The sequence below is a fragment of the Stylophora pistillata genome, chromosome 12 (genome assembly GCF_964205215.1).
Source record: "Stylophora pistillata chromosome 12, jaStyPist1.2, whole genome shotgun sequence".
Lineage (NCBI taxonomy): Eukaryota > Metazoa > Cnidaria > Anthozoa > Scleractinia > Pocilloporidae > Stylophora > Stylophora pistillata.
The window spans coordinates 6,216,571-6,243,717 of NC_142530.1; the positions used below are offsets into that span (position 1 = coordinate 6,216,571).

Genomic DNA, 27,147 nt, shown 5'->3' on the forward strand with positions numbered 1-27,147 from the left:
TGTTAAATAGTAGAGATCCGTTGATAAATATTCTCTTCTGTAGTTCGATAAAGAGATCGAGCGAAGAACAATATACACCGCAAGGAATTGATGACATCCTTGGGAAGTGCAAGTTCTTGGTACTTCATGCCTTGGAAAATAAGACCGGGATAGGGACAGACTTCCCTTAAAATCTAACTGTTTTTTTTTTTTGTCCAGAGATCTACTTCTATCTACCAAAGATCCATTGATAAGTATTCTCTTCTGTAGTTCTGATAAAGAGATCGAACGAAGAACAATTTATGGCTTCTCACCTTCCAAGGGCAATCTCCCTTTCTCAAAGACCTCGTCTCCACCACTCGCTTGATCAGCCTGGCGCTGTTAAAAAGTAAATCACACCATGTGGTCAGCGATTGGAATGCTTCAGTTATATAGGCAGACAAAAATGGGAAAAATGCAGTACTGTAATGTACCATTACTGACGTGTCCGCGCCGTCCTGAAGCCCCCGGAAAGTGGTTGGGATAACAGTCCCTTGCAGGTTAATGCTTGCGTTTAAGCTACATTTAGAACCTTGAAAATTACCGTCAGTGCTATAAATCTGCCAAAAATAATATTTTTTGACCTAATACTGCAATTCAATACTGCCCAGGATATGTTTCAGATCAGCTGTAATGACCTTATCCATAGAAATGAATGTGATCGATTCAAGGGCGTTTTACCTCCTTATTAACCCATTATTCCCTGCTCTATTTTGCTGCCAACCTTACTAGTCTTAGGGTAGAGAGATTACGTTCACATACGATAAATAGAGAGCCACCATGCATAGAAAATTACCTTTCTTTAAAAAAATAGCTAATACAGATATGTGAACGTGCGCTTTAATATGTCATGTAGCTCGGTAGTCACTCACGGGATTAAGCAAAACACTCCTCTCCTGCTCATCCCCAACTGAGAACCAACATGCAAACTGCTCTACATAAATCCTGCAATCTCCACGAATACTGCGTCCAGGTCTGCTGCAGTGACGACTCTTTAGCAAATCAGATTCCGACAAGAAGTGAAGGCATTCACATCCACCGACTTTGTGAGCGTGACATTTCACTGACCCTGGTCGCGAATTCGAACAGACTGGGCAGCAGACACACATCTCGTACTTCATATTCTTGAGCCAGTAAAATTCTTTCCGCATACATTCGAGTAACAACCTAACTTTCCAATGAATAGTACGGGTTAACTCTTCCTTGGTACTGTGCTCGTCTTTGCTGTGCACGATGACCTCGATGAATGAGGAATGGTACAGAAAAATGACAGAAATGCCCTTGTCTGGAACAATATGAAACATGGCAAAATTTCGGAATAACTGTGGGTTCACGTTACTCTTCCATTCTTCTCTACACCACTGGAGGAAAAGCAGGATAATGCGAGAGAAGAGACCAGGAGGCACCTGACAAGATGGAAATGTTACAAAAAGTGATGGAATTTTCACTAATCCAAGAAGCTTCAGGACATCATCTGTTGGCGGTGACATCAACATCGATGGCACGAGATACCGCTTGCTACCTTTAGATGACGACCATGGGGAGAGCAAGCTCAATCTTTCCATGATAGCAATGAAGCTCTTGCGACTTTCCTGGCTGTCGAGCAATTCTTTCCAAGCATGGTCGATGAGCTTTTCATCCAAGATTCCGGTTTCTTCCAGCTGGATCCAAAGGTCTTTGACAGAATGCTCCGTGTCCTTAAAGCGCTTTACAGTTATTATGTTTTTAAAGACGTCAACAAGCCACTGAGGATCTAATATCACCATCTTTTCCAACTCTGGAGAGCCACTAAAATGAATCACAATTCTCTGATCATGCAAAAAATTCAGCAAAGTTGAAAACTCATCCTCTTCTTGGATCCCACAGTCACTAGATGCAATCCTCTTGGCTTCCTCAAGTGTTATACACTTATCACGGTTTGTACGAAGCTTGTTTTCATACCTCAGCCACTTCACCGGTATTTCTTCTTTCGTCAGTTTCATCTCCCTTGCAACAGCAAGTACCTCTTTTCTCAGGCGCAAAACTTCAAGACATTCTTCCTCACTCCCAGACTTTGTGTTATCCACGACGAAAAAGTCTTTATAGAGGTGTTCCTTGTAGGTCTTGCGTTGCAAAGAGCCATACATTTTACGAGCGAGGTCTCCGGCGTGAGAGTTACCAAACGGCATGTCGGCATGGGTGCATACCAGGAACACTGGGGGAAGCCTCTGTGGCAAAACATGATCAACATTCGGATCAGTCTCTCGAGAGCTGATAACATCTGGACTTACCAAAGAGTGAATTGATGACATCCAAAAGTCCAGATAACCAAGGTTTGTTTTATTGAAGTGGATGTCCACTTTGTTCTCAAAAATTCCTGTTTTGACAGGTGGGATGGCTTTCTCATCTGGATCACGGCTCAGGTCACATACTAAAATGTAAATGGCTTTCTCGGTAAGGAAAATAGGATGGGTGTCATAGTAAACGGACTGTCCTCCAAAGTCCCACAGCATTGAGTAGATTTGGTCTTCGTTTGCATTTTCTCCTTCACGAAGCAATTTCTCAACCAGCCTGGCTAATTCCTCTGGCAGTTCTCTTTCAGAAGCTTTGGTATCTCTAGGGGTTTTGAGGAAGACTTGACGGGCAATTTTTGTACTTGATACATCTGGAGATTCTGAGTCGAACTCTAACTCTGCCCCAGCCCCCGATAAAAGTGACTCTCCTTTCTTCAAATGACCGATGATCACTTTTGCCGCTGCAAGGTGCTCTAATGGAATTTCTGGCTCGGCTTGCATTCTTTCGCACGCTTGTCCGCATTTCCAAATCTCTGTTGATACTTTAAAGTAGGAAGGGTCAGTTTCGATTCCATCGGTGCTCTCTTCTTCTTTGTCGAATTTTTCTCCCTTCAAGGACCTTTTAAGACTAGTTTTCCCTGTCCGCTCCTGTCCGATCAACATTACGGGTATTCTCTTGATGCAGGCCTTTCCTTCTGTTAGGGCTTTGTTATAAGCCTCGACAGCTTCAGGACCTCGAGCTTGAATTTCCAAAGGCACTGAAGATGTAATTTAAAAAACGATGCTTTAGTGGGTGATAAACTTAAAGTATGTAGCTCTCGCTGGGCAGTAAGATAAATAGGTGAGTGGTCTTTAGGATGATAATAGTCCCCTTTATGATGTTTTGTTAGTTCTATGTCTTCAATAATTATAATCATATTGTCATCAATGATTAGTTCTCATTAACCTAGCGGGAGGTCTATATGGGAGAATCTTGACCGAGGTCGACAGTACAGACCGAACGCGGTGAGGTATGTACCAGCGACTAAGGTCAAGATTCTCTCATACAGACCGACCTAGCTCGGTTGATAAGAAGTTAATTATATGGCTGTCTTATATGCCAATTTTTATATTCTTTGTACCTTTTTTTCTAGACCGGTCTATAGGGTGGTCTAGATGGGAAAATCTACACTGCTTTCATTATTGATTTCAACCAATCAAATTCGTGAATTCGGTAGTTCCCAGTCCTTGTAAGACACAGCCATATAATAAAAGGTATTATTAAAAACTGGATCATTGGATAATGCAATTGAAGACTTTTTATTGGCTTACCCATTATGGTATATGAGCCAATATACCATAATCTACAAATATGGTAAGCGTACACGTCGGGCTAAAATTAAAAGGGGGCTAAAAAATTTAAGATTTGGTGAGATTTTTCTAATATATTGGGGGCGTTTTTAATAAAACAATTATTCCATTCGCGCTTGTTGGATATGAGATGATTATAGCCAACTCGGCGCTACGCGCCTCGTTGGCTATCTATCATCTCATATCCAACGCGCGCTCGTGGAATAGTTGTTAAATATAAATTAACAGCTCTTTACAAACGCGTCATTATGGAAAATTATAGCCACATTTCGAACGTTAAGCTCGTTTTCTAAACGATATTCCCAAAAATTCTGAAATACAAAAAAATTCACTCATATTCCTTCTGCAGCCAAAAAAAATTGAAACTATTAAAGAAAAATGATCAATAATGGCAGCCTCTGATCTTTCTGTCTTTTCCATTTCTGAGAAGTCAATGTCCCGTTCCCCTATTTATTTAATAATCAATATATGTAAGCTCTTGTTATCTCTCTTCAGTAAGAAGCATTTGCTATAAATTAATCATAATTGCTGCACGACTCGATGTAAGGTTTTTAGATCTTACATGTCAATCAAACGATCCATTTACCTCTGGAGGGAGAAATTAAACTTCCATGGAAAAAACTAATGAATTCAACGTGAAAATAAAGCACCAACGTGCCCAAAGACCTAGCGCGTGTAACTGTCCGAAAAGGTAACGCTTATAACGGATCTGTTAAAATTGAATAGTTCAGTCGTTTGCAGAAGTCAGTTTACACTCCTCTATTCTGGCATGTGTGGTGTGACGAGACTTCTATATATCCCACTGAGATTACGACTCAGTATACCAAGCTGCGGTTCAGTTCTTTTAAGAACCTTCAGATTCGATGGGCGATTCGTGATTATTTGAACTAAAGATTTCCTAATAATGAATGAATTGCACTTATAGATAAATACTAAGCCATTAGCTACCCTGAAAGGCACAAAGAATACTTCCTCAAAGAAAGTCTGAGACAGTATCAGAAACCTCTTGGATGGACCAGTCTGCCCATGGGAGGCCCCCACACCATCAGCATTCATTGTTCTGTTGTAAACATTATGCTTAAAAAATTTGACGCCAGAGAAAAGAGAAGGGAGCACAGGCTTCGTAGTTGGGCCCATGAGTTTCCTTTCAGTTTGAATTGCATCTCCCCCTCTTCTATTTGCAGAAGCCATGCGAAAATAGAAGGCCAAGACTCCGAAATGATTTGCAACAGTCTTATGAGATCAGGCCTTTGATGGATCACTTAATTAGTTATTACGAAAGCGTTAAGTCACCAGCGGCATTTAATAAAAATCAGTGCATTTTTATATGTCATTAAGGACATATTTATTCCCAAACAGGAACCTTCATGTAAGTCAAGCAGCTTTAGCCAGATGAGTGCAAAAAAAAAAAAAAAATGGAATTACTTCCTATAAGCACGTGCACGTGAACAGGCGACTTACAAATAGCAGCTGTACCCTTCTTGATTTTTCATACTCATTGTCTGTGAACATCTCGAGTGCGTATGTCTTCTCGGTTAAGTATCGCCGCAAACTGTTGTGTAAGAGCTGGAGATTGTTCTTTGGTCATTCTATTCTTAATTTTTTTCTGGGTATCGTTCCGTAAAAAAAAATTGACAGAAGGTGGTCAAGTTCGGATGCAGGTATAGGCTTTCAATTCTATGGCTTCCAAACCTATTTGCTGCCACTTACCGATCTCAGTGTTCATTTCAAAGAAAAAAAGGATTTCTATTTAAAAATGCCATTTTTGGAACGTAATTATTCGCACTAAAATGCTTTTAGCTCAAATGAATAGCCAGTTAGGACAATGCAAGCAAGGAACGGTTCATGTACGTAAAATTTTTCTTGATCGTACTTTCCCTTTAACGCCATTGTATCATATCAGAAGAATGCGTAATTTTTTCTAAGCATAAGCCTCCACCAGGTGTTTTTAATAAAAAAACACTAAATTACTCAAAAAAAGTATATCCTCCCCGTCCAAGCGTGTATTATTTATGCGAATAAAAGTTGACAGCAACGTCAATTATGAATAATGACTAATACATTTTACGATAAAGGGAGATCCGAGGACAAAATTCATAGCGTTCATTGACCTAAAAAAAAATCATAATCCGCGACTTTGTTATATCTATCACACCTTGGCTATATACTGGTAAAATGACCAAACACCGGTATACAAGAGGCCCACCCATTAAAATTTCACAAGATGGGCAATCCTTAGCCCAAATTAAACAAAGACAACAGACAAACTGGTCTACGGAATGAAGGGGGTAGGTTTCTTAAGAAACTGTGGCACCAAATGATATGCGCAGGAAAATCCATTGATTTAAACGTCCTAAAATCACAGCCTTATTTAGTGTGTATTGTGTTCTTCTACGAATAGATTTCCGATGAGACGGATCGACCTTACTAAAGACGAGTCAAGTTGACCCTTGCAAATCGTGTAGATTTGTCTAAATTTAATGCCCTTATCTAAAGCTTAATGTAATGTACTGAAGGATTTTTGATGACTTCGACTAAACTAAAAGGCGCGTCGAGTCGACCCGTGCGAACTATGAACGCTTAAGTGTGTGTTGCCTTCTTCCACAAATCGACTTCCGATGAGACGGATCGACTTTACTTATGGCGAGTCGAGTCAACCCGTGCGAATTGTGTCGATTCGGCAACATTGAGCACCTTAATTTAACGCTTAAGTTTGTATTGTCTCCTTTTGCGAATCGACTTCCGGTGAGACGGATCGACTCAACAAAAACCGAATCGAGTTGATGAGTGCGAATCGTGTCGATTCGTGTACATTTTCTAACCTTGCACTGTATTTAATATCCTGAAAATGGACTTCCGGCCTTTTCACGTTTCCAGAACGTAAAAGGTTCAAGTTGTCATTCACTCCCTCACCATGTTAAATTTGCTCTCGCCCCTCAACTTTCGATATGTTAACGTACGATTTGATTCCCGGTGTGACGATTCGTCAACGACCGTAGACGAATCGCAACAGTTTGGGTGTACTGGACATGTATGTTGATTTGCTGTACTCAGGAATGAGCTCTTTCAGTTGTAGTCGATTTTCACGCTCGCTTAACCCCGATAATGAATGCTCATATTCACCGTGAACGCCAATCAGATCACTCTCTAAACCATAAGTTCAAAAGTACATAAAATGGAGATGGTCGTCTTACAAATAGATCACTAGTTGCTATGTCATCTTTCAAAACAAAATCATCCATACTATTGGTTTTTCCTTGGTTCGCGGCTTCTAAAATTGTGTGATAAAAATTTCTATGATGACTTTATCTATCACCACAAATAGTGGTAACAGATATGAAAAAATAGAAAAGAAGAAAAAAGGAGAAATTACGATAAAGCACTATAGGAAATACAGTTCACCACTAGTTTAATTTAATGGGAACACCTCAAATCAGAAGAGCATGCATTACCACTGATTAGCCAATTGCAATTGGAAGTATTCAGACCTTACGTAAAAAGGACGTTAATGTTTAGCAGGATCCGCGGATAAATGTCTTCCTTTCAAATTTATCAGTGTAAATAAACTCCCTCATATTCATTTCTCAATTAATCTGCATTTCTCATATATGATTTTCAAATATAGTTATTCGCGTATAAACTATAAGAAGGCTATGCTTGTAAATAGGGAGGGGTTCTCTAAGCATTGTCTCCCTTTTTCCTTAAATATTAACACTTAAACGACGACTAGCATATAAGCAGCTTCATTGACTGTTTTAATAGTCATTTTAACGGTAGAAAATTGACAGTAGGCGAGACCTTTGAATTGAATAACACTCTTGGGTAATTTGGTAAGATCAACTAAGTTAAAAAATTGCAAATTGGCCACTACAAAGCGTTAAAACGCTGATGTTTCGAGATTACTGAATTACTTTTCACCGGAATAATTATTTCGAGTATTTATAAACTCCCACTCATTTGCATTTCTTAATTCATCCGCATTTAACATGTATAATTTTCATATAGTCATTTGTGTATTAACAAAAAGGAGACTCACTGCTTCCGGAAATAAAAAAGATAAAAAATAAAAATAACAAGGGAAAACTATCATCATATCTACTACGATTCATTACCATGCACGCTCTCCCCATAGCCTAAAATATCGCTCAAATATCGCCGATATATCGCGATAACCGCGATATTCGGCGATTATCCTTTGTATTACTTTTGCACAGTATTGTATGATGTAATAAGATCAAATTAAAAGAGTTATATTGTAAGCTTCTGGTATGTTCCGGAAAACCGTTCGTAAATATATATGAGAACTTGGTCGTGTACTTGGAGTAGTTCTTGTTGTCGGGAGTGACCGACTGTTTGGAAAGCTATACCAAGAGAGAGGACTGCGTGGAAGATCGTAAATTTCGAGGAAGTTTGGAGAAAACTCTGAGTGAGATATCAATCATCTCAATCCCCTACTGATATTGCCAAGTATTGCTGAACATTTCAAAGATGCCCTATATTTTTATTTGATATTTGCATTGTTAAATAGCCATTGACTCCCAACATATTTATTTGATTACGCATGAAGAAGCATTGTTTATTATTCATTTGGTGCACTCGTCTTCTGGGTATAAGCCGTGGATGGTTTTCGAGTTCTTCTCAAATATGATCGGCCGTCGATCGATCAATGACTTTTAAAAGGTTTTACGATCGGCCGTTGATCGGTCAACGGACTTTGTTTGACTTGTTGGCATGCGTATGAACGAGTGAATAATGATACCGCTTTTCCACGGGTAATCAAACAGATATCTTGGGAGCCAATAGCTACTTATTAACTACTGAACGTTAAATAAAAATGTTTTACAGAAGGTTTATACTGACTCTACTGGGTAAAACCCTTACATGGTTTTCAAAGTCTTTTATTTTTTTTAAACACGATCAGCCGTCGAGGAAATAAGATATTGGGGAGATTGAAACGAACAATTTCAAACGATATTAACCTACGAACACTCGTGAACACATAAAAACTAAAATTTTAATCCCATGGTCATTTGTAATTATAATTATTTTGGACGTTTGCGAACTGACATTAGACGTTGGCGAATCGACCTCATATGTTGGCGAACTGACGTTGACGAACTGACACGTTGGCGAGACGACCGTTTACCTTTTGAGGTACCGTACCGATAATAATCGAGTGTCAACTGAACGATGAAAAGTTTAGATCAATTTTGGTCACATTTTTGGAGGGACTAAGCTAACTACATCGATGCAAAATGTAATGGCTAAGCACAGCCTGATTTAACGCATAAAAATGGGTCGATATAATAGCCGATAGCTTTCATCGGCATTCTTTCGAAAAACAAAACTTCAAATATAACATTTGATAGCGAGGTTAAATAATGATAAATCATCTCACTAATCTACTGATTTTACGGAAACCTAGCGTGCACAAGAGAAAAAAAAAACCTGGCTAAATTTCTATCACCAAAACATCATGTGCAACATTCCGAACATGCATACAAAGACATGTATTAAAGATCGACTCAACATAGTCGCTTCACCTATTTCAAATTCCTGAACACACATCAAAGTAAGAAACCTGCGCATAAAAGAGGGCGGGGGGGAGGGGTAGACGTGGGTCACTTGAAACCCACTCTAATTAATCTTTGCCGTTCACAAGAGGTACAAAGTACAGTAAAACCAGGAAATAACACCATGCTTTTCCTTGAGCAGCAACACGACAAAGGCTCGAGCAAATGAAATTTGTGTGATAAATGAAATCCCAAGAGTGCGAAATGGATTCCCCACGGAAGCCCTTCGACCAATCACGAGAAGCGCGTAGTTAATTTATAACTTGACTCGCGACTATGTGAGCTGGAGTAGCCTACTTCCCGCGAAAAGATAGTCTAAAAAATAAAGCGTTCAGTGAAAATGCCTTAACATAGGCTCACCATGGGAGTCGAACGCTCCAAATAATGGCTCCTGTGACAGCCTATTATCTTTGCGTTGATTCCATCTCGGGAAGGTAAAAGATTTTCCTCTTATTCTCTCTCTTCAGTAACGAGGAGTTGCTATAAACTAACCATATCGAAAGCGCGATTCGATGTAAGGTTGAGAGACTTTATATGGCCATAAAAAGGTCAAATTACCTTTGAAGGAAGACACAAAAAAATCTGTGGCACAAAGTTAAGACTACAGCTTGAAAAATATATAGTGCCGCACGCTCGAAATACCTGGAAACATTAACAAGAAGATAACGCTTCTGACGGATCTGCGTACGTTAAAGATGAACCTAGTTCAAGTGACCACTTCTTACAGGAAAAATTTCTCTTGATCGCAGGATATATTGGACCTGTCTTAATTGCCACGCAATGTTACTTGCTTCTTCAAATTCGTGCACTCACTTTGAAATTTACCTTATCGCTTATAAACTCATCGAAAGGATGCAGACTGGCCAGGTGTAAAGGAAACGAATTAATAGTCAGCCGAGTCTGCGGAGCAAAGTTGTCCATTTTGGCTCAGTGAGCATCTATGAACCTCAGGGAAGCTATGTACACAACGACAGAGGGGTCTGGGTGAGTGACTTCGACCACTTCACCTCTCCCTCTTCAGAAATCCTAAGGGACTTAAGTCACTCAGCAACTCAGTGTATTTTAGGTATCATTTGAATGTGAGACTGACTGATCCGTGGTAAATTCACGTAAGCTGGACTTTAAAACTAAAGTTTGACCGGTCCGAAAATAAAATAACAAACAATCAGCGAGTTTCTAGAGTACATAGTCAACAGAGTCACCTCATCGATTTTATATTTCCTTAGCGCCTATCACAAAAATTAACTCCACGTACGTAGGGATAGAGGATGTGCATTCAATATGTATATGTACGTAATTTAAGGAATCGAACGCTCCTAAATAATCTTTATATCTATAGTGATAAAATGAGTATTTTAGCAACGGCAATTGTTTGTGTGGTGTCCTGTGGACATGCGGGACTATACACAGCGGTCAGGTGACCGAGAGAGTGTGCGTGTATGTGAAAAACAGCAGGAGTTCGAAGGGTGATGGTGTGTTGTTCGAGTTGTTGACCTTAGTGGCTTCTAGAAATATTACATTGGCGACGAGGATGGTCCAAATATGAGTGAGAAGCACTTACCACCGTTGGATTTATCCGAACTAGCTCCGCAAGTCGCGGACAGGTGGCGTAAAAGGAAGTGCGCGTTTGAATATTATGCCGAAGGAAAGGGCATGGACAATGCTCGTAAGAAGACGTCTCAACTTTTGCATTTCGCCGGTATGGAGGTGCAAGACATATTCGAAGACTTTCAAGATCCTGGTCCTATCCCAGCGGAGGGTGATAACGCTTATAAGGTCGCTATTCGCAAGCTGGATTTCTACTTTCGCGTCGAGGAGAATATTCCTTACGAGCGCCATGTTTTTGCCAGCTGTCACTGCAGGAGGGGGGGACCGCTGACCAGTTTTTGGTACGCCTAAAAAAACAAGCTAGGCATTGCAATTTCGGAACGAGTTTGAACGACAACTTAAGGGATCAGCTGCTTGAGAAGTTAACGGATTTTGAGCTGAAGAAGAAATTGGTGGAACACGGGAATATTACACTGGAAGAAGCCTTAGATAAAGCTCGTGCTTGGGAAGTGGCTGGGAGACAACCAACAAACATGACTGTGAACCCAGTGGTAATGAAGGAGACAGCGTCAATGCAATCAAGATGAGACAAGGAAAAAGAGATGATAAACCCAGAAAGTGCTACAATTGTGGAAGAGAGGGGCATCTGCCCATTGATAGGAGTTGTCCAGCAAAAGGAAGGAAATGTGCAAAATGTGGGAGGTATGGTCATTTTGCTTTGTGTTGAAAGGCACAGAGTGGTAATTATGCAACTGGAGGTAAAGCGGATCAGCGAAGGAGGGATTCTGATAGACGCCAGTCTTAAAATGCTAACTTCGTGGGCGATCAGAACGCATCTGACAGCGAGGGAAACTGTTGCAGTTACAGAGAATCAAGGAGAAACCTGCAATGCAACCCGTCTCAAAGAACCTGTGCTGGAAGTGAATATTAATGGTATTACCACTAGAGTACTAATTGATTCAGGGTCAGTAAGTAACCTCATAGGAAAGGAAGAATATGAAGAATTTAAGGCCCAAGGCCTTAACGCGAAGATGGAGGATTGCCACAAGCGGTTGTATGCGTATGGCGGGAGGGAGTTGGAAGTGATTGGCCACGTTAAAGTTGAGATCTGGATAGGTGATAAGAGGAGAGGTTCGCATTTGGTAGTCACTAAGAGTGAAAGGTGTCTGCTGGGCTACGAAACCTCACAAGCTCTGGGTCTGCTTCGTATTAGTTCGAGCGTCAGCAGTGAGTTTGTGGAGTGCAATGTCGTTGCGAGAACCTAGTCCCAGTTCTTTAGCCTAAGTATCCAACAGTGTTTGTTGGCGTCGGCGGGCTGAAAGAGTACAAACTGAAACTACACGTCGACTCAAAGGTGACACCAGTAGCTCAGAAACCAAGGCGTGTCCCATTTGCACGGCGAGAGAAAGTAACTGCGAAAGTTGAAGACCTCATTGCTAAGGATATAGTGGAGCGAGTAAATGGGCCGACGTCATGGGTTAGTCCTGTGGTGATTGCGCCAAAGGCATCAGCGGATATCCGGTTGTGCGTAGATATGAGGAAGGCAAATGCAGCTATCATTCGTGAAAGGATACCCATCCCGACGGTGGACAAGGTGTTGGAAAATCTCAATGGCAGTGCTGTGTTTTCAAAATTGAATCTTTGTCTGGGATTCCACCAGACTGAACTAGATGAGGACTCAAGAGATATAACCACATTTGCCACACATGATGGGTTATTCAGATACGAGAGTCTGAGTTTCGGAGTAAACTCAGCACCTGAGAAGTATCAGCAGATAATGAGACAAGTGGTCTCTGATATCGGTGGGATTCAGAACATTGCCGATGACTTGATAGTGCATGGCAAGAATAATGAGGAGCATGACAGGCACCTTAAAAAAGTATTGCAGCGATTAGAGAACAATCTCACCCTCAACCCTCAGAAGTGTTAATAGCCCTTATCCCATTTACGCCCACTGTGCGAGACCTCAGCGGACTTTGAAGTTTCAAAACGAGGCTCTCGGGTCACACAGGTAAAACTTTCAAGTAAAATCGAAACAAACGGCTACGTTTGGAGGCATTTTTATCCATTTTCTTAAGGATACAGCGTGTTCTCGTCACGGTTAGACATTGTATTGTGTACGGGTGCAACCTTCTACTCAGTGAATCGGCAACTGACGAGATCCACAAGATTAGGATCGAAACCGCGGTCTTTCTAAAGAAATTAAACTATCAAACTAGAGGCGAACAAAACGCACATAAAAAACCTCTCAAATAAAGAAGTTACAAACGACCAGATTAATTTACTGGCAAAAGGGCTCAAATTCATTTCAACACCCGCTACAAAACAAAAACAGATCAGACAACAACTATTGTGTGACTTTGATCAGTTCGCAAGGAGAATGCGTCTGATTTACATATTCCGAGGGGAGGACAAAAATACCCATCCCTGCCACGTCAAATCTACATGGATACCACCAATACAAAAATCAGTAGCCCTTGAAAGCTATTTAGAAGAGGTTAAAAAGTGACCTTTCAGAAATAGAAATTACAAAGCGAAAATATAATTTGCTTCCGGCTGAACGCAAGGAACTGAGGGCCTTGAAACCTGACTCTGAGTTAAACCTTAAAAAGGCCGACAAAGGAAAAACAACCGTAGTCATGAACAAACGCGACAAAATTTTGCTGTTCCTTTCCGAAGTGACAACCATTCTTTCAATCTTCCCTTCGTGATGCCAGGACTAAGAATTTTAACCTTTTCCTCAGCAGAAAAATACGCAGATTCCAGAGTTATATGGTCAGACATGGAGTATTTCTGGTGTTTCTCGAGAAACGTTGACCCGATAGCCTCGTCCTGAAACTGTAACTCCCCGGACCCTTTGCATTGCAGACACAAATGAGATAAGGGCTATTCAGGATGGACAAAGTAGTTTTCATGGAACTTCTAGTGTCAAAGTACGGTATCGGTCCAACTGAAGAGAAATTCCGTGCTGTACTTGAATCAAGCCGCCCAACCACACCAACAGAGGTTAGCAGCTTCCTGGGGATGGTCAGCTTCAGTGCACCTTCTATTCCCAACTTTGCCACCATTGCAGAACCTCTACGAGCGATCTCTAGGCAGGGAGTACCCTTTGTATGGGACAGCGAGCAAGAAGCGTCATTTCAGGAACTGAAACAGCAGTTAGCCAAGGCGCCTGTTTTGGCATATTTTGACATACTCGAGTAATAACTGACGCAAGTCCGGTGGGCTAGGTGCAGTGCTGGTCCAGGAGAAGAACGCTGTGGGCAGAGCCGTCTGTTACGCCAGCAGGAGCCTTAACAGCGTAGAAAGGAGATATAGTCAGACAAAAAAAGAAGCGTTCGCACTAGTGCGGACGTGCGAATGGTTCATATCACACATAGCAAAGACACTCATAACACAATATAGGTTATGCATAAGGACGATATGCATACAATAGGTACAGTAAGGGAGCGGTTTGTGGGTTGAGTCACTTATCCCATGTCATATCTTCCATTATCATAAGTCACTAAGCGCATGAAATTTTGAATAGTCTATTTTAATAGAGTTACAGACGGAATAGTTGTTAGAAGTAACTAAAATGATTAGTAAGTAAGCCGTAAATATACGCTCCCCCTGTATTTCAGCTGAATTCGAATTTTATCTTACTTCATTCAGCTAAGCCTCATGCCATTCCCGTGAGAAGGGACAGAGTTTTTTTTTTTCATACAGACCGATCTAAACCTGTAAATAACCGTTTTGTTAGGAGTTGTATTAATTAATATTCTGATGCTGTCGCGCAACATACCCTCCAGGTGATAGAGGAGTACTCTATTTGCAAGCAATAAAACAAGGAAATTTCGCTGGAATACCTTTCACGATGGGCTACATCTTGACATCATATCAGTTAAGGTGCGGTTATCAACAACGCAAGCCCCAAACATGCATAGACGCAAGGGTTATATTTCGGTCAAGAACAACAATGAAATTGTGGACAATAATAGTTGTAACTTAATAGTTGTAACTTATTCTTTGCATTACTTTTGCACAGTACAGTGTGATGTAATACGATCAAACTAAAATAGTTATGTTGTAAGCTTCTGGTATGTTCTGGAAAAGCTTTGAAAATAAATATAAGAACCTGGTCGCGTAGTTGGAGTAGTTGCTGTTGTCGGGAGTGACGACCGACTGTTTGGAAAGCTTTACCAAGAGAGAGGACTGCGTAAAAGATAACAAATTTCAAGGAAGTTTGGAGAAGACTGTAAGTAAGATATAAAACTTCTCAATCCCCTACTGATTTTGCTGAGAATATACTCCTGCATGATAAAACCTGAATGATTGCTTATGTTTGCAAAGAAGAAGGATTATGGAAATAGTTCAGTTTTCCCTTTTGTTGTATCTTTCAAAGAAATGAAGGTTTGCCATAAATTAATTATGACATCTCTTGAAGTGGATTATCGCTGAACATTTCAAAGAAGCCCTATGTTTTTATTTTAACATTTGCGTTGTTAAATAGCCTTGACTCCCAATATATTTGCTTGATTAATCCTGAAAAAGCGTTTTTTATTATTCACTTGTTGCATTCGTCTTCTGGGTGTAGGCCATGGATTGATTTCGAGTTCTTTTTTCAAACACGATCGGCCGTCGATCGATCAACGACTTTTAAAAGGTTTTACGATCGGCCCTCCATTGGTCAACGGACTTTGTTTGACTTTGTTGCCGCGCGAGTGAACTAGTGAATAATCATAACGCTTTTTCATGGTAATCAAACAGATATCTTGGGAGTCAATAGCTATTTAACTACGAAACGTTAAATAGAAATGTTTTACAGCAGGTTTATACTCTACTGGGTAAAAGCCTTGCATGGTTTTCAAAGTCTTTTTAAACACGATCAGCCGTCAGGCAAATGAGAGATTGGGGAAGGTGAAACCAGCGCTTTCATTGTTTTCGAGTAGTTAGAATCTCTGATTAAATATACCAGGGCATTCAAATAAGCGTAGCTACCTTTAAGTGCACATGGGAGGTAGACTCACCCTTGGGGTACAAGGTCTTAGCATATAATAGTTCTGCTGTGCAACTTTAACATTTTTGCTATTGGGGAAATAAATCGCCAAGACGTTCCAGATATTTTCCAAGCGTTAGATAAGATAGGGCTTTCAAAACATCAGTTAAAATGGAACAGTTTAGTAGTTTGCGGCACTAGGTCGAAATCAGTGTATTAATAATGTAGGTGGAGCATGCATTCAGTTGAGATTTCTCTCTTACCAGACATTATCACAAGCCAAGCAGCTCAACAGAACAAAGGCTCGAGCACATACATGAAATTTGCATGACATATTAAATCCTAAGAGTGCAAAAGCTAAAATACTTCATATACTCGCTGCGGGAAAGAAAAAATATCTTCAAAAACTACACAGGTTTTTTTTTTTCTTCACGGGTAAAATAAACCATTGCAGTCTTAAGGAAAACAATTTATTACCTACAATAAAAAAAAAATTACTGATATATAGCTACTCCCCACAAATGCGGATCATATGTATTTTTCAGTTAAAGGTAAGACTCTAAGCAAGCAACAGAAAACTTTGAAACTAATGAAAGAAACACTGTTTTGTAATCACAGCCTATCTTTGTGTATCTCTGAGAAGTTAACTGCCATTCCTCTCCTATTTTGTGAATGATCAATATGAAACTTACAAGAGCGAATAAAGGGAGAAAAAGAAGATAACAGATTTTTGCTCTTGTTGTCTCTCTCAAGTAATTGGAGTTGCTTTCAACTCAACACATTAAATACACGACTCGATGAAAGGTCAAAAGCTCTTGTATGGCCATTAAAACATTAATTTATCTCTGAAGGGAGACACAACAACAATTGTGGCAAAAACGAATGAATAAAACGTGAAAGCAAAGCGCTAATTAATACGCTCGGAATAGTTTCCACTACTCAAAGATTACTTTCTGCTGAGCACTAAAGAACGCGGTCTGAAAGGGATCTAGAATCAAAGATTAAATCCGAAATATAATCTGAAATTAAACCTCTTGGCTGGATCCGTCTGCATGGGCGGTTGGCACATTATGCCATAGTGGCACAACCGTTAGCAATGGCGAACATAAACTTTCCTGTGTTTCACAATGAAAACAATTAAGCGCCAAAGCGCTCAAGAGATTTGCAACTGTAGGTTTAAAATCAGGCCTTTGATAGATCAGTTAAATGGAACAGCTCAGTTGTTTGCAGCATTTAATCGAAATCAGTTTTATCTAAGATGCGCTTTCAGTCAGCAAAATGTAAACGCACGTCCGGGATTTTGACTGCACTAGGATTTGTGCTTATTACTTGTCGCGTCTACGTTTGCTTTTATAATCCCTACGGGGTCTGAATACTTCGAAAAAAAATTGTTGTCTTCCTTGCCGCTGAATCATGAGTTATTCCTTTCCCACTAAATGCACGATTAGTACTTTAATTGAAAAAAATAAACAACAAGAAGGCATTACTCACGTAAAATATTCGTAAAGAAATACTTTTAAGTTTAAAAAATTCCATAGAGATTGTATAGAGTGTATCGGATGCAACTTCTTTTAAAAGTTAAACTATTTCAGATTACTCTGCGCATGTCACAGATAGGAAAGAGTGAAGGGTTGATGGGGAGAGGGGGCTCACTTACGATTCACTTTTCTTATTACTTGCCGTTTAGAAAAGGTACAAAAGGGGGCCTGGGAGCAGCATCATATTGTTCCTTGAGCCGCTAGACACTGTGAAAGTAGACTCAAGCAAAAACAGTTTCAGTCACATGTGTAAACTCCACGTTTAATTTCTTTTTTCTTCAGAGTTCCACAGCATCGTAAATCAGCCTCTCTACCTATATCGCTCCACGTCGCTTCGAAATTCTCTGAATCTTTTGCAAAAACCCTTCGCGAACTTTACAAACTAACTTAGATACCAACTTTTCGAAAACTAGAGTTCCAAAGTACTTATTCATAAAAAAAGAAACGAAAAAGGTCACGTGCACGTGAACTTGCTGGAACTCGCATTGCTGGAATTCACGTGCTACGTTCTTAAAATATTTTAGTGGGCAAACACAAATAAGACTCGACAGCGGCCCCGCAAACGTCAAGGCCAGTTGACACGTTTGCAAACCAGGAGAAGTGTCTGTCCTAGCCATCCAATGAACACAATTTAACAACGGGGCGGTGTAGCTCCGTACTAGAAGTCTTCACCTTGGCGGATCGCACTCTTGAATCTCGTCCTACAAAGACCTCAGTCCCACGACCCAAATTCCACTTGTTACGGGGAACATTCTCTTCCATGATGAGCACCAGATCTCCAGCTCTAACATTTCGTTGATCCTTGAGCCACTTTTCTCTTTCAGTCAAGGTCGGCAAATATTCGCTGATCCATCTTTTCCAAAAGATGTCGGTTAGGTATTGGACCTTTCTCCACTGCTTCTTTCCCAATTGGTCTTCCTTGACAAAAACCCCTGGAGGCAATCCGGTCACCTTCCTTTGCAGCAAGAAGTGGTTGGGGTTCAATGCTTCCAAATCGGCAGGGTCGTCTGAGGCTGCTACAATCGGGCGATTGTTCATGATGAATTCTACTTCGGTGAACAAAGTTGGCAGCGCGAATTCACTTAGCAATCTATCTCCTACGATAGCCTTCAAATGCCTCTTCGCACTCGGCACCAGCCTTTCCCAGACTCCGGACATGTGCGCCACTGTAGGAGGGTGGAAAGTCCACTTGACTCCTTTCTGCTGGAATTCTTGGTAGATCTTAATGTTGTTCCAGCCTTTGATTCCATCTTGCAATTCACGTTCCCCCCAACAAAGTTGGTCCCTCTGTCCGATCTGATTTCCTCGGGGGGTCCCCTTCGGCTGACAAACTGTCGCAAGGCCATAATGAAATAGTCAGTCTCCAATGACGGCACTAGCTCCAAGAAAACGGCTCGGGTTGTTAAACAAGTAAACAAGCATCCCCAGCGTTTTGCTGAACCGCGGCCCCATTTAACCATTAGTGGCCCGAAGAAATCGACGTGAAGGGTGGTTTGTACGGTTCTAATCTCTCTTTAGGCAAGGGGGTCATGATCTGCTTCATTGGTCTCTCATTCAACCGGCGACACTTGAAGCAATTTCTAATGATGATCTCGGCCAATCCTCTGCCTCCGAGTATCCAGAACATTTTCCTCGTCTGCGCCATGGTCTGCTCCTTACCAGCCTGGGCCAGACGTTCGTGACAGCAGCGAGCAATCAGCTGACTAACGTTGTGTTTCTTTGGGAGTATGATTGGGTGCTTTTCGTTGTAAGACAGTACAACTGCTTCCTCCAGCCGGCTGGAGTTCACAAGCCTGCTGGAGCTGGACTTCAGCCGGACCTCCAGCCTGGACTTCAGCTGGATCTCCAGCCGGCTGGACTTCACAAGCCTGCTGGAGCTCTTTACTTTCTTATTGGCCTTGAGATCTCTCAGTTCTTCAGCGAAACTTTGAGCCTGGACTAACCTCATGATTAGCTGGGTTGCTTCTTGTAGCTCCTCTGTGGTTAATGCTTGTACACTCGAAGAAGTTTTCCGGTTCCTTAGCCAATGGCTAAAGCGCACTAGCCAAGCGACGCAACATTGCAACTTCAACCACGAGCTATAGTAAGTCATTATCTTGTAAACAGGCTGGTCGCTCATTCATGGAGCTTCTGGGTCGAGTCCAGGGTCAGGATTTTCAGTCTTGATTGAATGAACTTGCACTTCATTCCAAACTTCTGGATCGTTTTGTAAGACTTCGCCAATCTCGGCTTCAGGCCAGTTCTCTTCTGATTCCCACAGATACTCTGGTCCCTTCCACCAACGATACTGATCAATCAATTTCCGGGGCTTCAAACCACAGGAAGCGTCGTCTGCTGAATTCAATTTTCCTGGGCAGTGTCTCCATTGGTCTGGACTGGTTATCTCACGAATCTCAGCAATTCTGTTGGCTACGTAGGTGTGAAAACGTTTGCTTTCATTTTTGATGTACTGCAAGGTAGTTTGAGAGTCGGTCCAGAACACCACTCTGTCAATCCTGTAAGTTAACTCCTCTCGACAAACTTGATAAATCCTCGCAGAAAGCGTCGCAGCCTGCAGCTCTAGTCTTGGTATTGAAATCGGCCTCACCGACATCGCCTTTGACTTGCCAATCAGGAAGGAGCACTAAATAGAACCATCTTCATAGACAAATCGCAGATAGGAGCACATGCCATATCCCTTATCTGACGCATCTGAGAACGGGTGAAGAGAAATTTCTTTGAACTCTCCGTGTCGCTGGAGATGGCATCTCGGAATCTGTACTTGCGTCAAAGTGGATAGCTCACACTTCCATAACTCCCAGTGAGCAAGCTCACTCTCTGGGATAGGATCATCCCATGCTAACTGTAATTTCCACGGTCGCTGCATAATTTTCTTTGCTTCCAACACAGCTGGACAGACAAAACCCATAGGATCGTAAAGGGAGCTAATAGCTGACAGGATCCCTCGTTTAGTGGCCTGTTTGTCGGATTTGAAGACCTCAAATTGGAAGACATCTTTCTCGACGTTCCACAAAACGCCCAGCGCCCGCTCAATAGGCAGCTCGTCCAAGTCCAGGTTTACAGTCGGCCGCGCCTGTTTATCTTCGGGTATGCTCGCTAACACTTCTCGGCTATTGCTCGTCCACTTAGTCAGACGAAATCCGCCCTTCTCCAGTAGGGCCATCAATTCGTGTGCCAGTGAAATCGCTTTGCTGGGTGTTTCTACGGCCTTCAACTGATCGTCAACGTAAAAATCCTCTTGGACGGACTTAACAGCTTCTTCACTAAAGATCTTCTTGTTATCGTCAGCGGTTCTTTTGAGGCAGTAGTTTGCGCAGCTTGGAGAATCTTTCGCGCCAAAAATGTGAGAGACCATCTGGTACTCCTCTGGGGGGTACGAAAGTCAGCGTCTTCCCACCATAAAAACCAGAGGGCGTCGGCATCCTCGGCAGGTACTTTCACCTGAAGGAACATAGATTGTATGTCTGCTGCAAGTACGATGCGCTCTTGTCTGAACCTCAGCAACACGCCAAGCAAACTGTTTGTTAAATCTGGTCCTCGATTCAGCTGATTGTTAAGAGAAACTCCATCATGTAATGCCGCGGCATCAAATACCACACGAATTTTTCCCGGTTTGTGTGGGTGGAAGACACCATGGTGTGGTAGATACCACGTCCTGGGGCTCCGAGCCGCAGCCTCGTCTTTCGTCAACTTTCTTGCATATCCTTTTGTCAAGAGGTCATCCATAAAGTTTCGGTACTTACAGCACAACTGCTCATCTGCGCATAGCCGTCTTCTCAGGGAACGAAGTCTAGCTACAGCCGTCATTCTGTTATTTGGCAACCAAGGACTCTCGTGCTTCCACAGCATTCCAACCTCGTAGTGGCCATCTACTAGGCGAGCGGAACTATTAAGCTTGCTTAAGGCTTCTCGATCCTGGACTGACATCCCTTTTCTACTACTGATGATCGAATCAATGTTCTCCAAACCAAGAAACTGACTCATTTGCTGGTCTAACGTCTCGTTGCCGTACCTCAGAAAGTTTACGTTTGCTTTGTTAAATTGGCTTCTAATGTTGCCATTAAGTGGACCCATAATAGCCAACCCAAATAGAGTACGAACCGCATATGGTTCTCCCACTCCTCCAACGCGAACTTCCTCGTGTATGTGAGCTTCAGGGACGTTTGCTCCAATTAGCAGCGTGACTTCTCCTCCACCAATCTCTGGAGGCGGTATATCATTTAAGTGCTCCCACTTCGTTAAGTCCTGCGGCCTAGACATGTTCACATGGAGGTGTTCAACAACCTTGACATCCTCAATCTCAATTCGATGGCCTTCTGGACCTTCCATCGATAAAACCGCCAGGTCTACTCTTCCCACACGTACTGTTGACTCCCCAGTCAAGGTACAAACTGCCAAGGACTCGAAATTCTTCACCCTCAACCTCAGCTTGCCGGCGGTAGATTTAGCGATAAACGACTCCTCGCTTCCCGTGTCAAGCAATGCCCACGTGCTCACTAAGTTCCCATTCTCTCCTTCCACTCTTACAGGGACCACTTGCAGAGCAATCTTCTGCGAGGTGAATGCTGTCGAACTGCACGTCTTGTAGGAGGCTAACTTGGCAAAATGTACCGTAATGCTTGTCGGGGTTTCACTTTCACAACCATTTGCCGTAATTACGTTCGCAGATACTCTAACCTGGTCCGGGTTTTGACCAGAAGAGGATGCCCTACCATCGCCTATCATCGTGTTGGCAGTTACTTCCTTAGTCTTGGCTTTGGCGGGGGGTTTCAACACAGTCCAATGCAGCGTTGTGCAAGAGGAAGTGATGTTTCTGTGGGCATAGGTTGCACTTCGATTTAGCAAAGCATTGAGAGTGGAAATGTCCCTTCCTCAGGCAGTTGAAACAAAGACCTCTACCTCGAACAAAGATTTGTCGCTGTCTTCCAGTCATGTTCTTAAATTTATCGCATTCGGCCAACTTGTGGGATGCCCCACAGTTTATAAATTTAACTGGATGGCCTGTACCTCGTGGACCATTCCGGCCAGGCAGAGAAAGCTGCGTTGCTAGCGTAGTCACTCTACCGTCAGTTCTGCTGGGAGGGGGCACTCTCGAATTTCTCTTGGCAGATACATTAGCGGCTCTGCTCGTTTAGCCAATTCGTCCGAAGATTGGATCATTTACAGGATCTGCGCGTTTCTCTATGAACTCCACCAGGTCTTTAAAGCTTGGCAACATCCCTCACTCGCGGATCCGTTGCACTTCATCTGTCCATCTAGCCTGCTGGACAGTAGGCAGTTTGCTGCACATTTTCCCCAGGTTAGAGAGGTTCATTTCTGACAGGGCGTTTATTTCTTTTAGGGTCTCGTACAAGGTCCTGCTACAATCTGCAAACTCTCTCAGGCCTTCTTTGTCACTGTTTGAAATGTTTGGTCCTTCAATTAAAGCGTCAACACATGCTTTGGTTATCATGTGAGGCTGGCCAAATCTTGGCTCCAGTAATCGCATAGCTTTCTTGAATCCACCAGGCGTGCCCTCGAAACCTGCCACCGTCCTTTTTGCCTTTCCCTCGAGAAACTGCAACAAACGGGTCATCTGTTGTTCATCAGACAGATTCTGAGACTCCACCATCAGATGGAAACGTGTTGTAAATTTCAAGAACTCACATGGATCTCCGGAAAACTTCATCACCTCCAGGGGAGCTCACGCCCGTAGCAATCAGATTCATGTTAGCGACAGCTCCCTCGAGAACACTAGCACGGTCAGTTTTAATAAGCTTGGATGTAGCTTCACATTCACTGTTTGGCTGAGGGAAAGGAGGAGCCCTTGGATTCAACGTTGATCTTGGGACTTCCTCAAGAATTCTCGGAGCTGGAACGATGGTACACGGCTAAGCCTCTTTCGGGCAGGACTCAGGAATAAATGGTTCAAGCTTCTCCATCACTCGCGGATCAGAGTACTGTACTACCTCCTCCAACGTAACCGGCTTAGTAGATGCTTCATCGATGATGAGCACTCCTTTAGACCCTTCGCTTCCCTTGTCTGAATCCAAATGTTCATAGAAACGTGTCCTTATCCGAGCTAAATCGGCTTCGTCCTCGGCGTCAGCTATTTCATTTTCTAACAGTAACAGCTGCTGTTTCAACTTTCTCTCTCTTTAATTGCGTCAATTTCGCTTCGGCCAGAACGCTTTCCACCGCGGCATTCTCACGTGATCTTGCACCACGATTTGAACTACGACCTGAACGTCTCGATTTTCGACAACAGTCGAAACAGAACTTTTTGCATCTCCAGGAAGACTAACACACTTTTCGGAAACACCTGGCTCCTTAGCTGAGAGCACGCTGCTTTCTGTTACTCCACTCTGAAGTTCTGCACGGGCAAGGAACTGCTCAATTACAAAGCTGTATCTTTCGAACACTCGCGTCTGATCATTGAAGCGATCTATTTAATTCGATCTTTCACTTTCCCCCGGTAAATGGCTTATAATTTCATTGTACACGAAACAACACCGCGCCCATTGATCCTGTAAACGACGACTCAGCTCCGTTACTTGTAACACGATAATCCTTGAGCACTTCGTCTAAACGGCCAAAAATCTTTGTCATCTCACCGAGGTGACAAGCTTTCGACCTTTTCCAGACCGTAATTCTCTCTTGTGGCACTCCTTGTTCCCGAACGTCGTCGCTGTCAACCAAACTGAGCGACTCCATACGCAGAAATTATTTATTCATCTGCAGAATTTCGCAGAATCTACAGAATTTCGAAGAATTGTAAACTCCACGTTTAATGTCTTTTTTCTTCAGAGTTCCACAGCGTCGTAAATCAGCCTCAGCAAACCTTGCGTACAAAGGACGTTGATGATAAGTAGAATCTGCGGAGTCATCTCACACATTTCAACCTCACGAGTATGTATAAACTATAAGGAGACTATGAATGTAAAGAGGAAGGGAGCTCGATAAGATCTTTAATCCCACGCCTTTTCACCTCACCCGTTTTCAATGGGTACAACAAGAAGCATTTTGCCTTTTTTTCTTGCATAGCAACACCAAATTGCTTCCACTTTAAATATAGCGCATATTTACTTGTGCTCATCAATAGCACCAGAACGCAGACAAACAAATAATCAGCACTTCTAGCAGTTTGTTAGTCATTTGAACGTTAGAATCGCGAGATGAACAAGAAAGAGATTACCCTACAGCCTGTCAGCCAGTAGTTGTCTTGCCTTTTCTGTGAGACAACGTGCATAAACCAATACGATATCCTGTAAGTACATCGTTGTTCACTGAATCACTTTAGCGTCATTCAAGATTCCAGATACGTTAAAATACAAAGGGTGAAGTAGGTCGTTTTTACACCCCTTAAAAGCTACACGCTTTACCCTATTCAAGAAAATCATCCCTCCCATTTCCATTAAAAACCACTATTTTACAAAAGCATTTGAATTGTTGATATCCAATTCATGTGTGCGATCTCGGCTTTAGAATGATACTTGAAAGACTTTGTCAGAACACTCCTAAATAGGAGAGATTAATATCGCCTATAAGTTTTTTGAAGAAATGCAGACCGGCCAGGTTTAAAGGAAAGGAATTAGAAGTCAGCAGAGTCTGTATAGCCAAGTTATCCATTCTGGCTTGGTGACCATTTATGAACCTCACGGAGGTTATGCATGCAAAGACAGAGGGGGTTAGTGTATGATTTTAAGTAAGTAACCTTTGACTGTGAAACTACTGATCCGTGGTAAACTCACGTAAGCGGGACTTTGAAATTTATGTTGAAATACTCCAAGATTAAAATAACTATTAAGTCAACTATCAGATATGATAACAAGAGAGCGGAACCCAGCAATTCTCAGCTTTTTCTTCGTTACCGAAAGAACCCAGTTAAATGTAGCGCATGCGTAGTAAGTAAAAATATTGCGATTGAATGGAAAATTGCTTTCTCGGAAATATGCCTATTTCTTGAGAACTACTCATTAGAATTTCATGAAATTTGGCACGAAAGTACTTTAGGAAATAAGAAACTGAAGTAGTGAAAAAAATTGATTTTAAACAAAGGAAATTGTAGAAAATCGACTGAACCTTCGACAAGGGATAATTAAAGATTTCTCTGTTAAATTTTTAGCAAAATGGTGTTAACTTGTGAGTATCGTCACAAGCTCGTTGGATGCAAATTATAAAGAAAATCGAATGACTAGATTTTCCAAAGAAACAAAACCGATTCTAATTGCCTGTTTATGTTTGTGTAAGAGCTACAGATTGTTCTTTGGTCGTCAGGTACTATTCTTTATTTTTTCTAGGTGCAGTTCCATAAAAAAGAAAAAATCGATAAAAGGTGGTCAAATTCGGATGCAGGTATAGACTTTCAATTCTCTGGCTTTTAATCCTATTTGGTGCCACGGATGTCATTGTTCATTTCAGAAGAAAAAAAGGATTTCAATTTGAAAATGCCGATTTTTGGAAAGTACTTCTTCGCACTAAAATGCTTTTAGCTCAAATGAATAGCCAGTTAGGACAATGCAAGCAAGGAGCTTTTGCTATAAGTAAACTTTTTCTAGATCGTACTTTCCCTTTAACGTCAATGTATTAAATCAGAAGAATGCATAGTTTTTTTCTGACCATAAGCCTCCACTAGGTGTTGTTAAAAAAAAAAAAACACTAAGTATATCCTCCCCGTCCAAGTGTGTATTATTTACGCGAATAAAAGTTGACACTAATGTCCATTATGAATAATTACTAATACATTTTACGATCAAGGGAGATCCGAGGACAAAATGCATATAACATACAAAGAAACAGTAACTTTGGTATACATTTGCAGACCTTAATTGAGGATCTCAGTGGAGTTAGCCGTCATTCATCAAATGGCCACAATATCAATCTTCAACCGTCAAAAATGCAATATTTTTACTGTCAACCGTCAAATAAGCAAGCGAACTTTAGCCGTCAAATGTCTCAGACATCCTAACTAAGATCTAAACGATTGCCTAAATAAGGGCCAAGCTCTGTTGCTCAGTTAGCCGTCAACCATCAAATGCTCAAAGTATTAACCTTCAACCGTCAAAAATGCAATATTCTTACGGTCAACCGTCAAATAAGCAAGCCAATTTTAGCCGTCAAACGTCTATGATATCCTAAGAACTAAACGATTGCCTTAATAAGGGTCAAGTTCTGTTGCTCATAAATAAAAATTTCGATATATTACAAAAAACACGTTTATGTAAGTTCTTTAACTTCTAGTCGCGAGTAAAATTGGTTAGCGACAGAACTGACTTCATGTGTGCAAACACTTCCGGTATCGTAAAACGTTGGTCATTTATCAATAAAAGGTGATATGAATTAATAGTTCTTTACAAACGCGTCATTATGAAAAATTATAGCCAAATTTCGCGTGTTAAGCTCGTTTTATAAACGACATTCCCAAACATTAACCGTCAACCATCAAATAACCCAAAATTTAACAGTCAACCGTCTAAAGGGCTTATTTTTGACTGTAAACCGTCAACGTGAACCCCCCTCCGATTGAGACCCTTTTAATTTGACCGTGTTACTAGTGCTGATGTTGTTGATCATGTATAGAAAGATGGTTTAATTAGTTAACGTCATAGAATGTGCTATAAAAATAAAATGAAAAAACACGAACCTGAATCAGTATCGCTGAGTGTATTTACTTTAATCATTCAAACATACAAAGTAACTCTGTGAAGTCGCTTCAGTAGCATGTTAAGATTGTCTGTTAATAAACATTTCTATGATGACCATGATCTATTACTGCAGATAGTTACCTGCTTCGCTCCTTTCAAGCTCTGAAAAAAAAACAAAGAGAGGAATTACTATCAAGTACGAAATAAAAACAAAATGGAAAAAAAAGGATAAGGTTTGCAAAATCA

The 27,147-nt window shown here is 41.5% G+C and overlaps 1 protein-coding gene across 2 annotated transcripts in view; it reads right to left on the bottom strand.

Annotated features, from left to right (window-relative positions):
- The window catches only part of LOC148718558 (uncharacterized), a 70,522-nt gene that overhangs the window by 13,089 nt on the left and 30,286 nt on the right, over positions 1 to 27,147 (bottom strand). For both annotated transcript variants that reach the window (XR_015993765.1, XM_088740364.1), the window contains exons 7-9: positions 27,043 to 27,063; positions 891 to 3,049; positions 294 to 357 (exon numbers count right to left, since the gene is read on the bottom strand). Coding sequence is in view for 1 of the 2 variants with exons in the window: in XM_088740364.1 (XP_088596490.1) it covers positions 294 to 357; positions 891 to 3,049; positions 27,043 to 27,063 (2,244 nt within the window). In the remaining variant the exon portion in view is untranslated. The remainder of the gene's footprint in view (positions 1 to 293; positions 358 to 890; positions 3,050 to 27,042; positions 27,064 to 27,147) is intronic.